The sequence below is a fragment of the Falco rusticolus genome, chromosome Z (assembly GCF_015220075.1).
Source record: "Falco rusticolus isolate bFalRus1 chromosome Z, bFalRus1.pri, whole genome shotgun sequence".
NCBI lineage: Eukaryota > Metazoa > Chordata > Aves > Falconiformes > Falconidae > Falco > Falco rusticolus.
In genome coordinates, this window is record NC_051210.1 from 69970397 (window position 1) to 69987146 (window position 16750).

The window sequence follows — 16750 nt, forward strand, 5'->3', positions numbered from 1 at the left end:
CACAAGCGACATTCTTACGCAAACCCTCCCTGAGAAGCAGAACTCCTCTTAGCAAACCAGGCTGTTTAGGCTCTTAGACCAGGCTGTTAAGGTGATACACGCGTGGATTGTCACATTGAGGGAGCCAGTTTTTCTGCCTGTATCAAAATATCGGGGAGCTTTGCGGAATCCAGGTAAGCTGTTGTACATGTTTGTCTTAGAAATAAATGTGCAAAGTTCCAGAGAAGTAGAATCAGTACAAGGTATTACATATAACCTCATATAACTGGAAATTTTAACTTTAGATTTTACTTACGGTTAGTTGTGGAGTTGAAAAGATGCCAAGCTGACAAAATGGAGTTTTCTCTCTCTAAGTTTCACATTTCGTTCCCTGAAATTTTACTGAGAACATTCCTAATCTAAGTGATCTTTGTATTTTGAATAGCAACAGATATAGTATCATTTACAGGCAATTATTTTCTAGTAATTCCTTTTGCATTGTTTGTGGCTGGTTGAGTTGTGGGTGGGGTATCTTGAAATTTTAGAAACAGAGGCAGGAACTTTTCAGTGGCAGGAACTCATTTTTCTTCCTTGAGATTTGGAGATGTTACATTAATTTCACTGGAATAGCCAGAGTCAAATCAAAGATGTTCAGAAGGCAGTCACTGTATACACTATATATAAACATCGTTCTGACTAAAGAGGGATCTGCCTGCTGCATTTCCTGGGCAGGCTCACTAGAAAATTTACGTTATCCTGAAAGCTGTTGATTAGCATATGGGAAAAACAATTTTAAAAACCCAAATTATTAAGTATCATGAAACTCTGTGCTTATATAAAGCCATGTTAAAAAAAAATCGTAATTCTATTTCAGAAAGTTATATAAGTCTGTTTTTATTGGATAGAAGTTCTTGGTGGAAAGTTGAAGCTGCCAGGCTTCTGCTGTTGAAGACTGAGTTGCCAATTGTTGGTAGGGTGGGGTTTTTTTTTATTTTTACATAGACAGGTACCAAAAAGAAACCAGAAAATAAGACTGAAACTGTGTGAAACTTATCAGGACATAGGATGAAGAGATGGCCATGTATGGATAGATACTTTGGCTTCATGCATAGGCTGTGACAGCAATACTTTGGGACCAAGCTGGAATGTCATCTGGCTCTTCCGGACAAGACCTACACCTTCACTAGTTCTTATCTCAAACTGACCTGGAGTGGATGAACTGTATTATCTTCTCATGTCCCTGCAATATGATGTAGTTAGTCTTATGATTAGGTAAAAGATGAGAAAAAATGACAGGAGAGGGACAACAAAAGTGCAGAGGAATGCACAAAGGAAAAGGTAAAGAATACAGTGTGATCAAGCTGGAACACCATCTTGTCTAATTTTGACAACGTGTCCTTGTAAGTGTGCTGGTTTTGTCTTGCTGGTGTTAGAGGGATATGTGAAACGATGTTCTCAGGACAATGTAGAGGCTGTCAGCCTCTCAACAGGGAATCCTTTAGATTTGTAATTATCCTTTCCATCCCACAGACTGCCTTTCAAAAAAACCCTCAGACAGCAGAATAGCCTGGCTCTTCATTATTTAGCATCTTATTAGAGCTTGTTTCTCTTGTATACCAACCATTATATTAACAAGTTTGGACGGATGCTGTCTTTCTGCCTTCTTTTCGTACTTCCCTTTCTTACACTCATAGGTACAGAGTATTGCGACATCTTAACTCCACTTTCCAAATGCTGCACTCACTATTACAGGGAGTCTTTTTGAGTCATTATAACTAGACACAATGGGAAGAAAAGCAATGTGGAAATGATCTATCTGTTCTGGAAACATCAAAGTTGTATAACAATAATTCTGAAGTCTCTGTCTGGAAAAGGAAAGAGCCATGCAATAATTTATGACAAATTCAGAATGGCACTAGCATCTAAACAAGCAGCTAAACTCCCTCAAATCCACCAGTTTCAGAAGAACATGAATCAGGCCTGCATAAAGTTGCCAAATAATTTTCAGATCTACATTCTTCCGTAACTTTCATACTCCGTATTCCTAGCCTTTTCTGTCCAGTTCCTTATTCCTTATACCCTGTCCATGGGTCAGAGCTCAGTTCCCTTAGTGGTAATCAGCTTCTCTGGTTATTTCACTGTCACAAGTATTCATGAGCATACACACTTTTCCTCTTAAAGGGATAGCTTTACAATCTTTATTTCATTACTTTCTCGCAAACTTATCAAGATCTGATCCTGATAAAAGATCATATGTTTCTAAAAGGCCTGTTTAGACCCTATCATATAGGAATAGAAAAGAAAACATTACAAGTGAGAAGTGAAAAGATGGGTTGGTTTTTTTCCCTTACAACTCAGATCTGCATGTATTTTAAAGAATTGTACAACTCCTTGTACAGTCAACAGTTACATATACTTTGTTTGCTTAATTCAAGATCATATGCACACTCATCTCCTATCCCTTTCACTGATCCAGCATTGCTGTTTGAAGAAAGAGCAACCACAGGGGAAACTGAAGTGAAATGGCTTCACAGAGACTGGAAAGTAAATAATGACAACATATTTATGCCAAAACAAAACAAACATTTTTTGATTAGGCTGCCAGTTGAGACAGGAATGGTCACAGTAAATTCAGCAAGAATACAGTTGGAACCTTTGTTTTTCTTGTGTTCTCATTACACTGTACTTCTATACAGAAATGTGCAGTTATATTATAAATAATGGAGAATTTCACTTGTTTGCACTGAGGTAATGAAGATCTAGTTGCAGAAGAATTGTGTACAAGTGTATCTTGGTATGTATGTGAGTCTCTGTTGAAGGCAGTGGGAAGCTGGGAAAGCACTTTGTATGCAAGTCTCCTTGATGAATCTATGGCATGGGAACTAAAACCTGGGTATTGTTCTAGATTTGAGCAAACACATTTGAATAATGCAACCATCTCCTATCAAATTAAATGTTACTGAGTGCCTTATGTGCTGCTTCCAGTTTAGATCAGAAGCTGAAAAGCAAAAAATGTTTTGTATTGAGTTTCCCAATAGATCACAAAGAGAAAGTTCATAAAATACCCCAAGTACTTCTTGCATGAGACTCCTCTGTCCCACAGACACTCTGCATTTTAGAAGGGAAGGGTAGACTAAACTTAACCTCACTTCAGAATCTTTTCAAGTTCCTGTTCAATGATTTTCAGCCTAATGCTAATCTGTGTGCTAACAAAATAGGTAATGGCCACAATGATTCTTTTTCCCAGTTCCCCATCTGTCTACCTGGCCAGTCAGGCTGTGCATTAGAATCCACAATATGGCTTCTAGTATAACGTAGGTTATAAAAACAGGAACTGGTGACGTACGCTATAAAGAAGCAGAAAGATTTCATAGGGTTTCTTACTCTCTTCTGATTCCTAGTGTTACATTTACCACATACTACTCACTGTAAGTAAATGAGAGAGGCTACAATGCTAGTCACAAACCCTTCCACGTGCCTAGCACCTTTTCACTTTGAAAAGTCTGTAAATCTGCATGACTAGGGCAGGATTTGTTCACAGTACTGGGAAGAAATTTGTTAAAAGTAATCCATTCACAGTCCTAATGTGGCAGTAGTGAATGGTTCAGTCCGTATGAAAGCATGTATGAATGTAATTGATATTGCTATTACGAAGATGTAGAAAACTTCTCAGAAACCATTTATTATTACAAGAACAGTTTCTTCAAGGCCACCATTTCCAGCTTCCAAAAGACCTACATGCTGAAAGTCTCTTGTCCAGAATGTTCACATTTCTGTAGCTTGACACTGCACATTTTCTTACATTTCAAATGTAAGAGGTAGCAGAAGAATCGATTCATTACTATAACTTTCAGAAGACACGAGCTGCTGAGTTAGCCAAGCAGCTGATCAGATTGTAATTGATAAGTTCTGAAGACTTTAGACACTGAGGTAAAGTTCTAGTATCTCTGATGTTTTAGATTTTATTACAGAAGTTAAAAAAAAAAAAATCATTCATTCGTACAAAGTCAAAAGGCATCAGAGACAAAAGGGCTTGTTATTCTCTCTGGCATTGCAATTAGCTTAACTTTCTATGTAAGTGGGTAAAATCAGTGCTTTGTGAGGTATTGTGGGAAAAATCTTGAATCGCTAGTGATACATATATGTATCTCTGCAGCGTAATTTTGTGTGTGTGTGTGAGTGCATATGCGTCAACTAGCAGTAGATGGTTTGAACCTGATAATCTCTATAGTAAATGTGTACTTCCTCCCTTCCCTGTATGTGCAAAATATGGTGTTCTGCGGATAAGTTTCGTATACGATCTATCTTGTTTTGCCTGTATTTATTCTAAGTAACTTTGTAGTATAATACAAACAGTTTGGAAGGACTTTCTTGGTGACCCTGAAAGACTGGGAAAGCTAACTTGAAGTTGCAGAGGTCACTGTTAAAACTGTTCCAACATAACAGGTAATTCACGTAATGGCATACAATCAAACAGAAGGCAAAAGGAGCAAAACCCCAATCTAGAAGCTTTTGTTAATGAAGTAGAAACAATTACTGAGCGTCTGCTGAACTGTACTGGGTGAAGATACAATTAATTCTTCAACTTTCCAATTATTTTTTTTTCATATCCCTATTTATTGTGCATTGTAGTGATACTCCTTTGTTTCCAAACGAATCATCCAGAGCCCTTCATAGTTACAACATCCCTGATTTATACCATTAGTCTTACATTTTAGTTTTCACAAACAAAACAGATCTCACTGAAGTTGTGAATCAGATATGCCAATGCATCTGCCATAGCTGCACCCCTGCTGCTACTGCCGGCTGGGAAAGGACTCCCCCCTGCAGAGGGCTCCTGGACCCAAAGGTGGCCCCAGCCCAACACAGCGGGACTAGCTCACTCCCCTTTGCCCCCATTCTTCACCGCACTGAGTTTTAATTGTACTGCATTCCAATGTATTGAGGTTTTGCCCTTCAAATTAAAGACTGGTTCTGAAAGGTATTGAATAGGGCTGACCAATTAAAACATTCTTGAATGAAGCTGCGTTTTATCCACTTGGAATTGTTCAACTTTTTTTTTCCCCCCAAGAAGTATCTTTGACTGTATCTGGGTGTATTTTTTGTCATTTCTTCCTATTTTATTCCACATATTTTAATTTTCCTTCCACAAACGCAGTTTTTTGAGATACAAAATGGAGAAGAGACACAAGGACAAAATGTGGGCAAGGGGGTAGCAGCAGGGAAGAAAATTGCTGAGAAGGGAAAGAAAACCTGACACACACCTCAAACCAAAATTCTGTCTTCACAAAGGAACTTGTAGTGCTCCAGAGAGTTGGCAGCAATAACGTTAGCTTGGATCCAGGTTCTAGTACAATCTATGGTTCTCACTGTATGACATTCACATTTTTAGCAATGCATTAATTTTAAAGTAGTGTGTATTTTCTTATATTTATTAAGTGCTCAGTTCCCAATTCCAGAAATAAACAGAAATTATAATATGCCCAAAAGGAGTTGCATGACCGCTCTCTAAAGACAGTACTCCCACTGAAAATTTTTTAAAGATTGTATAACCAAAGCAAGAATATAACAAAATGCTCAGCTTCTCTAACCCTACAGGAAGATGTGCTACAATATCTCCACAGCCAATCAGCAGTACTACAAGCCTCAGACCAGGAAACTCTTTAAAGTACAGTATGTGTGAACATTGCAACGGGGACTTTCTCATTGCTGCTCTTTCTTTTTCTCTTCTTTATGCTCATAGGATGTCAAGGCAGATGTGAAATCACTCATGGCGAAATTTAACAAAGGTAGCAACCCCACAGAGGATACATCTGGTAACAGTCGACCTTTCAAAGTCCCAGGACAATTTATCCATACAGGATTACAGACAAAGAAAGCAGCACTTGAGAAATTTGCAAGTGAAGGAACTATATCTCCTCTTTCAGGACCCAGTACCCTCCACAAACCTGCTCATCCTAAGCCTCCTCTGGCAGCCAAGCCTTCAAATGACGATAAAACAGAGAAGGATCTAAAGTCCCCATGTTTGAAACCAGTGGCACAAAGGTTTGGGGTTCAGCTTCAGCCAACTAACAGAGAAAATGATGGAAAAGCTGGATGCACTAAACCCCCCACCAAAACCAGTGACCTGGCAAAAGAAGAACCAAAGCCTCTGTATCCTAAAATTGCAGGGAACAAGTTCCTTAACTCTGGTCCTCATGAGAAAGAAAAAAATCCTCTGGGGAAAAAAACAAATTCAAATTTTGTACCACAGGAAAGTGAGGCAAAACCAGCATTTTCAAAAGTAACTGCAGTTAAGGAAAAGTTCATGTCTGCAACACAAGCAAATGAGCCCAAGCCTTCTTTCTCTAAACCACGACTTGCACAGAAACCTTCTCTCAACCATGAGGTTACCCCCAACGAAGACACTTCTAATAAAAATGTGTTTCTGCAAAAAGGACTATCAAGCCCTAGACCAAATATACACTCATTTAAAGCAGCAAAGGAAATGGATGAAAATAGTAACCGTGCTGCAGAAGCTGCAGGCAGTAATTTTTTTAATATGGCTCTGAAACCTACTGGCCACTGGTCCAGCTTATCTCAAGGCAATCATGAAAATGTGGAGAAAAAGACTGAAGAAAAGGAAATGAATGCTGCCAAGAACATCCTTCTCAACAAAACCATCCAGGAAGAATCAGGTTCTTCTTCTAAGTTCCGTAAAATGAACACAGAGCTTGCTGCAGGAAGGTCATCAGGTGGATCTCAAGAGAAAAAGGATGGGAACAGGAGCTCAGGACCCCCTATGCAAAAATCCTTGCCCCCACTGTTCAGCCTGGGCCAACCCCCACAGAAGCCCAGCAGACCCCCCAGCGTGGACCTGGAAAAGTTCCGCAAGAGGATACCAAAAGACAGTGAGTCCTCTCGGTTCTTGCTTTCTTGGGTAATGGCCTTTTTATGCATTTAGTATCTAGTTCATTCCAGGTGGAACCCCCTCTTCTGTTCAGAAGTAACAAGACATGCATTAGAGAAGCCCTTAAAGCTTTAACTTATGTTTGTGTCTTTTCCGTACAGGACAGAAATCAAAATTATATTCTCCCTACCCCAGTGACAAAGTGTAGGATGAATGCTTTCTGTACTGGCTTTATTTGTTTTTCAAAACTACTGAGATGTAGCTATAATTTGTGTCAGGGAGTTTAAGTATTTTTCTCAACAGACAGTTAAGTCCTGACTTCCTATAAATGAGATGCTGATGTTGTGTCCCCTGTTCTCAACAGCAACTTCCTGGGTGCAGCTTGAGGGCCACCAAAATGATACGCTACAGCCTGTAGTAAACACACTTTTTTCTTTCTTTTTTGCCTTTCACAATGACTAATCACAGTGTGACCCTATAAGTTGCTGTATTTTAAAGTTTAGAAAGTTGCAAAATTACAGAATCAATTATTCCCGCATGGAACTCCATCAATTTTACACCCAGATCTGAATCCAGACTCAAAAAGCATATCCAGGACTTGGCATTTTCTGTTGAGTTTGCAGGACTTCAGTAGTGTGGCAATCAGTAGCATCTGAGGTTCTGCCTCACTATTTTTGTAAAGAACCAAGCCTCTGAACTTTCTGATGGTCATAATCCAGGCATGAACATGAAAGCCTATCACTAGGTATTTGTAAAATCTGAGATGGTCATGTGTGTGATGAGACCTTCTGTAAATACATTTGAAATACCTGGGAAGACACAAATCCCTGTGAAGAGCAGAAATTCCTGTGGCTCCACTCCCGCAGAGTTCTGCTTCAGCAATTTCGTTTCACTACATAAGAAAAGTTGCAACAACAATATAAGCTGTTTCTAAGGCACTCAAAATATGCCCTTGAAGATCTCATGTAAAAATGTAGTTTCCTGAAGTCTGATTCACGTATACACTGTCACCTCCTTAAAGAAAAGATCAGTTTTGCAGAGGTTCTGCATCTCCTTAATTGTCCCTTAAATCACCTGTATTTCAAACTTTAGGCTTAAGGTTTTTTCTCCAAAGGTTTTAGGCACTCAGACAACTCTAAAAACTTAAAATCAGCCACTGCAGTTGGAATGGGTGATGCCAATTGACATATTTGTATTACAAGTTTTATAAGAGCTGAAGGAGGCTTTCTCTTTTTTCTTACAGCACCAGGGGCTAGGAACTATGATTGCATAAGAAATTCTGATCACATTTTAAAATCAAATTTTTAAGTTGTATGGGTCCAGAGGAAACCTGTTCTTGATCTTGGTGCCTGAGAGAAAGGAGGACAGAAATTGAAATTTCTTATTGTATTAAATTTTTATGGGATTTTCTTTTTCTTTTCTTTTTTTTTTTTTTTTTCTTTCCTTAATGCACTGCTGTCTGCACTGAGCTCAGGAACCAAAGAATATATTCAGTCCTCACATGTATTTTGTTAGCTCAAGTAAAATTAACTGTTTGTGTCCTGCAAGTAATTGTCAGGTGATACACACAGCTAAGTGATTTCTGATAATGAGGTGCATTTCACCTACGTTAGTCAGCCTTAACTATCTCTCTTAGATTAAGCAGATCAAACTGAAGGCTTAAATTTGCAGTGTAGTCAGAGGGAAAGGGAGATGCCCAATGCCATTTAGATGCCTAATGTAGCTGACAACAGATGCCCTGAATAGCTCCACACTGTGCATGTACAGTAATACACCAGGTACATTCATGTAATTTAATTGATACAGAATTTGCCCTTGTGCCTTCCATAATTAGAATACAGTACAACTTGTGTTTCAGCAGCTTTGAATACACATAAGACTGGTCTTCCTGAGACCGAAGACATTCAAAGGGGTTATGATTGGATGAAAAAACTGAGAGATTACTTTCTTTAAAGACAAAAAGCCATACTAAAAACACAGTGTGCATGCAACTATATGTTCTGTTATTATTAATTCCACTCAAAATAGAAGTGTATCAGTAATATAAAATGTACTTTCCTGTCAGCTGCTACATTCTGGTTTTCCTGTGTCACACTACGGTTATGGTAATTTTCTCAAAAATCCATGATCAGGGCCAGATCCTTAAATGGTGTAAATTTGTGTACCTCTTTAAAAGAGGTATGCCAATATGCGACAGTCTGAGCAGTTGACCCTTCTCCACAGAACACTGTTCAGCATGGTGAGCTTTACTTGAGTGCCCAGAGCAGTCTCAGAATGGAAAGGCAGCATTTTCAGCAAATGCTCTGATTAAATAAAAACAGTAAGAGCTTTGCTAGCTAAAACTTCAAGAAATCGTAGCAAAAGCTGGAAACACCCAAAACTGCAATTTATTTTTTTTAAATACATTTTTTAGTGTATTTTTAAGTAATTAATGGAGGAATTACTTTATTTGTTTGTTTGTTGTTTATTCCATTATTTAATATTTTTTCTCATTTCTGTGCAGTTACAGACACAGAGCATTTTCTTACCCTCTTTTTGTGTTCCTAACCTGAAGTTCAGATATATTTCTCCTACATGTTTAAAATTAATACTGTGAACACAGCTGTAAGGATAATACCAGAACTTTTGCTAGAAGGAGGATCTCCAGTTGTCACTAACCAGCACTAGGGTAGCCACTGGCCTAGATGAGTTGCACTGGGAGCATGAGCTAAGGATGGAGCTGCACAGTGTGGTGGCATAGGCTGTTCTCCAAACTTGTTGCAAAATACACACCCAGCTCAGTAGAACGGAAGGATCAGATATGGTCTTCTCTCCTTCACAGTCTTTGGGTCAGGGCAAGAAAGATTTAGAAACCACATCAATATGAAGGTGTTTATAGTGGCCCTGAATTTCAGCCTTCCTCTCTAGAGCTGGCATGTAGACCTTGATGTTCTGTTTGGCTTTAATTAACAGGCCTGATTTCTTTGTGACTAGAACTCTCCTTAGAACCATTCTGGTGGAGAGACCACATGTTCTAGAGTGAATCCTGAACAAACTCATTTTCAGCTCAAGTTATTCAGTGCTGTTGGGTTTCTTGGAACGTTATATTTGAATAACAAAACCTACCTGCTTTGGAAGGGTAGTTAAACTGAACTTTTTTTTTTTTCTTTTTTCTTTTTTAACTGTCATTTCAAGAATCGAAGTCATGTCAGGAAGATGCCACCCCCACAGCAGAAATTCTTCCTGCTCATTAGTTTGTCCTGATAAACAGCAGCTTGCCATAGTTGCTTAATTTGCCACTGTGATTCGGGTGCTGAGTAAAAGAAGAACAAGCAAATGGAAATGGTTTTCCCACTCGACAAAGCTTTCTGAGATCTAGTCTTTCAGGGGTTTTGATCTGCACTAGGGAAAAAGTTGGGCCTTGTGTTATCTTTGAGAAAAGCTCCACACGTGGCGATTGTTACACTCGTGTTAGGGGCATGTGCCTAGGCTGCAGAAAACCTTGTATTGCCTGATTTAAACCAGCAGTTTGAACTCTGCTTTCCCAGAAGTATCAATCCATCCCTTTTTGTTTGGTGGTTATCCTTTCTTATGAAAGCTACTTTACTGTTTTTTTGTAATCAGGTAGTCACTGTGCATGAAATAACTTTAAACATTAGAGGCTGAAGGACTTGCCTTAGTGCAGCACCCTTAGTCATGTGTGGGAGAAAGGTTTAAACTGTCATCCATGCCAGCATGGATACTAAGGGATGCTGGTTTTGTGTTGGCCTTGCTTTGGTTTAGAAATTTTCATCTAGTCCTGAAAAACTTTTCTTGATAAAACTTCTGCAGATACAATTGTCTTGCTGAGGAGATTTGACTATTGATACATTAACATTCTCCGCTGAGGGCAGGCTTTAAGAAATTCCTGTCTGGACCTGTGAATACATGGCACTCCGGTAGAGTCCTGTGTTATGTCCCATTACAGCAATTTTCCCAGAGAGTAGATCATACTTGTGTCAGCTCAGAATCAAGGAGATACATGTGCTTTCTAGATTCAGAAAATAATACTAATGGTACTGTTTCGTAATAAACACCTGAAGTTCAAACAGGGTTTTGTGAGAGAAAAGAAGGGAAGCAAAGTCATTTTGTTGACGGTTTTCCCATGTGAGGCCACAACCATGCTGTTGCTTTCAGAGGATAACTGCACCTGGGCTGACCTCGGAGGAATCGTGCATGTGCAGCCGGCCACCCACAAGCCAGCTGAAGGCTCAGGGTCCCTAGCGCTCTAAACACCTCTGAATGCCTCATGAACAATCAGCGCTGGGGCTTCAGCTAGGGAGACTATTTTGAGCTGTACTGGGAAAAACGAAAGGAAAGTGGTACTGAATCTAGGAGAAAAGAAGGCAAGTGAGAAAATTCTTACAATCTGTAATTTGGGTTATGGTTGTGTCTGCAGTCCTTGCTGAGGTTCTGTTCTGTGATGAATTGCATAGCCACACAGTGACATGGCTATTTTGGGTAAGACAACCTGAGGGAATGGAGGAATTAGAATTAGAGGTGCATTGTCAAAATTATCACAACAATCTGTTGGCAAAGGACACTCCCAAAGGACAGCAAATGTCTTAACTGTCTTTGCAATGCCCCGTAGAGCCAGTCAGTTGTGCTCTTACTTGCTGGCGAGATGAAACAGTGGTTTCCAAAGTTATAAACAGGGGACTTGTCTTAATCACAGCTGTTTAGTGCAGATTCTGGACTTAAAAGCTCAGTGTAGGTTTTCTTTTTATACCTCGGTGCTAAATTGGATTAAGTTATGCAACAGCTCAGTATTAAGGCATAAGGGGATAAAAAGAATTGTAAATTGAGCTAAACACTCAGTTTCTAAGACAGATTAATCTAAAATTAGGTGATGATATCCAAACAACATTGTTCAGGCTGGGATGAGGGTAGCTGTGTGTGATGATGTGATGCCTCAATTTGCACAGGTGAACTATAGCGTACCATAAAACTCTGTACGGGTCAAGAAAGTGCCAAAATGGTGATTTCAGAATAGCATGATAATTATGTGCAATTATGTGCCTGGACTTTGCTACATTGCATTTTAAGTAATACCAAAAATGCACTGAGGTGAGATTATTTGTGGGAATTTGAAGACTTCAAGGCTTTCTACCTAGTCTTTTATGAGATTTCTTGATACTGATGTCTATTATTATTGGTCCCTCATACATTCACCAGAAAACTATGGAAGCAAGGTTGAAATTACAATCACACATATCTGTCAAAAACTTAACTTCGCTGGATCTGCTTAACTTTGTTGGATCTGCTTGAAAGCAACTACAAAGTCTGGATGAGAAGCTGTAGGTAGTTTTTAGTGGAAATGACTGCAAAACTTCTTAGCTTTCCTCTCCAGACATTCCTTGCTCTCCTCCTCTGAAAGTGAGAGAACCCAAATGATTTGTCTTTCAGCAGCATTATACTGAAATATTTTACTCTTCTGAGAAACAGGAGAATCATTTTTTTAAGTTTCTAGAACTGAAGAATAATGCTCAGCTGAAATACAGTCAAATGGTGTATTTATCATGAAAGTCAGACCACAGCATGTGAAATGTCACACAACATACATAGTTTGGTACAAGTGCAATGAAATCCCCTGTGTGGGTCTGACCCCAAAGATGTCTTGTTCATGGGACTGGTATAAAGTCAGCTTCAAGATTTCTAATTTCATTATTATTTCTTTGGTCATCTTTCAGTAGTTCAACCTGTAAGTTCCAAAAGACCAGCTGAATTAGATTTCACTCAGTCTTTTTGCTCACATCTTCATTCTCCAGTTATAATTAGACACACCATAACTATAGAATATGCATGCAAGACTAGATTTTTCAATAGGCAAAGAGTGGACACATGCTTTTAGTCTGCTTCAGTCAGAAAGAAATTTTTTCAGATTTTTTAAGAGCCTCCCCAGCAATGAATATTAATGCTATGGAGAAAACCCTGCCACACTGAAGTTTTCAGAGCATTGTGTTTAATTTGTCAAGGATTTGCCATATAGTTATGCTAAAATATGTGGACAAGACTAAAAACTAAACTGCTACTATGGTTTACAGCACTGAAGAAGATGAATCACTGCAATTTAAACATTCTGATAGAAATATGAATGAGACAAGTTATCTATCTGACTAAGGAAAAAGATAAATCTAATCCAAGTTAACAGATAAAATAATCTTGAGGGAAATCAACATTCAGTATTTCCCTGCAGAAGATTGTTCTGGGTACAACTTGCTGTTGTGCATTAGGAAGCAAAAGTACACATGAAAACATTGCAAATTAGTATTTAAATTCATTGCCCTTGATTATTTCCTTAGCTAAAACAGTCTGCAATATCTTCCAAGTAACGTAATGTATGTTTTTATTCTAAAATAAATTAAATGTATCCACCAACAAACTACCAGAGGACAGTTCTCAGTTGTGAATTTTCATAGATTCTGTCATCGGCACATTCATAGATCTTCCTCTAAGTATCTCCATTTTTGTTTGTTGGGCCTTATGTGGCACACTTGTTCCCTTCCAGAAGATATGATTCTATTAAAATTAGCAGTAAGGTATGGATTGTTTATATCATAGTATGGAAGCACAGAAATATGTTTTTCTCATGTATACACTTGTTATAGTCTACATATGAATTCTAGAGTCATCTTTGCACTTGACTCCACTAAGTCCCATTGATTTAGCTATAATCATTGCTGAGTGGATACTTCAGAATCTAGGATGCAAAATTTAGGACTCTGAAGATAAACCATGCAAATGCACTGCTAATTTTGTTGAGTAAGCCTAACCAATCACTAGCAAATCCAAACTGCAAACCCACTGATACACAGTTTGAATTCTTCTGAGCCCACTTCTGGTTAGAATCAAAGTATATGCCTAATGTATTGTCTCAAAAGGTCTGGACTTCTGCAAAGGAGTGAATGAAAAACATGATGCATTATGCTGTATTATAAATGTGTCCACTGTCCAGCAGTAGATGGGTTTAACACAACACCTTTGGAATTACACCACATACAAAAGGAGTCTTTGTGAAGGAGTGTTGAGAATACTAGTTAGAAAGGAGAATTTAAAAGGAGGGGAAAAATACTCCTATGTCTTTATCATGGAAAGTGACAGAAAGGAAACTGCTGGAGAGAAAACAGTAAAACTGATGGAATTGAGTAATTCTGTGTGTTTAATTATGTTTCCCTGTTTTAGTTTTTGAAATCTTGTTATTTCCTACACCTATTTTGATTCACATGAAGAAATACTTCTGATGAATCTTCATCATTTGGTTGCATTACATGGATCACAGTACACCAGTAGCTTTACTGTACCAAAGCTGAAACTATTCTGAAACCTATCCATACCCAAATGTCAATATAAAGTATATTAATAATTTTAATTTAGAGGTCAGTAAGAATGATATGAACTGGCTGAAACTTTCCCATTCCTTAAGTTGATACAAATTTTGCTGAAAATCTACTTTGCAAATAATTGTAGCAATGAATTGTAGACAGCATATCACATTATTTTATAGATAGCTTTATGGTAAAGTTGAAAAAAAAAATATTTCCCATATATGCAAAAATATTGTGGTGATGAAGTTCTGGACACATTGCTGGTACCATTGTTGGAGAATGCATTTTAAACCCTAAAGGTTTTGTGTTTCACTAGCTCAAAAAAAAATGCTTTGTAGTCTGTTTACTGATAATTACAAGAAAGTTTGGCCCATGCTTCTCATATATCTGAAGTTTGACACATACTGAAATTTCTATTTTAGCTGGGAAGTCTTAATTTCTCTGTATGATATAAGTAATATTTTCTTAGTGGCTCACAGATTTAAAACCTACCTATGCAGCATGGATAATGTTTCAATTTGAGACAATATATACAACACTGGAGCAAGTATTTCCATCTTTTCATTTCCTGGACATATTTTGGTTCACAGGAAGGAACACTTTTAATGCATCTTCATCATTTGGTTGCATTACATGGGTAACAATGCACAAGTTAATAAATTAATTTAGTTAGTCATCCAAATAGTTCATCACAGGAAACAGCCAGTCATTCCTGAAAGCTTTGATTTTAACTATTAAATACTAAAGTAAAAATTCAACATTAATAGAGAAAAACAAAATATTAAGCATTTCTTAGTAAAGATGTCAGGAAGCTTTTGAAAATGTATACTAACAAGTAATTTTATCCTAAAAGGTTAATTTTATTAACGAACATTTCTGTGTTCATCAGACAACCCTCCTAAAATGTGTGCATTTGGAACAATGATGTTCCTTATTTGCAGATCCTGAAGAAAAATTGTGCAAACCTCCACTATTTCAATGCAAGACTTAGTCACATGGGAATTTTTTATGCAACTGATGTTTTATATATCAGCGTTTATACTCCTATGATTAATTTTTAACTAGAATTTCATGCTATGTATGATGTAATTATTTTTCAGATGGCATCATGGGTTTATGAAATTATCAACCCCTTCAGTAATTTATTGGTTTGGGAAATAAATAGTTACATTTTAAGTACATTTCTTTCAGTACATATTTTTTTGCTTGCCTTCGCATCATGGTATGCATTTTCATTTGCCTTTCCTTTCAAATATAAATGATTTATCAAAGATTTATTTTAAATTATTGCTATCTTACATGTCCTCCATCTCTGAATACTTCAGATTGCTGTTCTTTTTTCTTGCCTATGAAATGATACCATGCAATATAAAATTAACTGGCTCAGGTTTATAAATATTTCTAATTAAGAAAAAAAGCAATCATTAAAGCTTTCTATCAGATAATGAGAAGTTTCACCTATAGTTCAATTTGGAATTAATTTTTGTATTCCCCTGTAGATAAGGATAGGCTTCTGCAAATAATTATACATCTGTAGTTTGAAATCACTTTCCTTATGCCAGTCAGCACTGCCCAGATGAAGTGTTCTGAAGTCTAACCTTAGATTTAGTCATCATGAAGCTCAAACCTGCAAGCTTCTACATACTGAAGTACTTTGGATGAAACCTGTGGGTTTTCTTTTGGGAATAAGATTATGTGCATGCTTAGTATTTTTCAGCTGTCAACCTTAAATGTAGATTTAGATGCTCACTTTCAGGTGTTGCTCATACTTCATCTGCTTGTCCCTACATTCTCACATAGAATGGTGAAAACCCACGACCAAGTATGTGGTCTAGGACTTACTATTTTTCTCTATGTCATTTCAAAAATATAAGGCATTGAATAGGTGTTAAATGTGATGTGAAATACCCTTGAGGCAGTGTGTGCCTCTGCTCTGGAAACAAGATTTCCCAGTTGAGATCAATGATAAGTTCTGCTTAAAAAAAGACAAATTCTCCATCTGCTTCAATCATGTTTTTCATGATGTATGAGCAACAATCAGCAAAGTAGTCTTAAAAAGTTCCCTTTTCCCTTCCTCAAAAATTACTCCTGGTTTTGGAGGTGATTTCATTTGTACAAAGCTCAAAAAGCAGCTTTACCATCTAACTGGGAGTAGAATCAGGAGAGATGAGGACAATAAAAGAAAAGAAAATTAAGAAAAGATTGTACCCAGGGATTTCTTAAAGTAGGTGCTGGACTCAGGGAGGGCAATAACCAAAAACTTTCAGTGGCCTTCATTTTCAAGGTGTGAGCAGTGTCCCCAGCAATTTTTGTGCCTCTGTTGTTACGGTATGTCTGTCAACAGCATCACCAAAAGCACTGAGCTTCAGTGATGTTGTAGGTTTACCTGCCTGCTTTGGGCAGCTCCAGAGCAGCATAATTGCGAAACCTGAAACTATGGCTTGTATCTGAACGAGTGTGTGGGTTAGGGAGCAGAGCACAGCTCTCTGCACATTATGAATAAAGTAGGAAGTGGGTGATCAGCTCCTGCAGGTGTTGT

The 16750-nt window shown here is 37.9% G+C and overlaps 1 protein-coding gene across 1 annotated transcript in view; it reads left to right on the forward strand.

Moving 5' to 3' along the window:
- FYB1 (FYN binding protein 1) overlaps positions 1–16750 on the forward strand; it is a 50012-nt gene continuing 33262 nt past the window's right edge. Inside the window, exons 1-2 of the mRNA XM_037374007.1 lie at positions 1–173; positions 5723–6869. Of these exons, the coding sequence (XP_037229904.1) occupies positions 5750–6869 (1120 nt within the window). The 5' untranslated portion in view covers positions 1–173; positions 5723–5749. The remainder of the gene's footprint in view (positions 174–5722; positions 6870–16750) is intronic.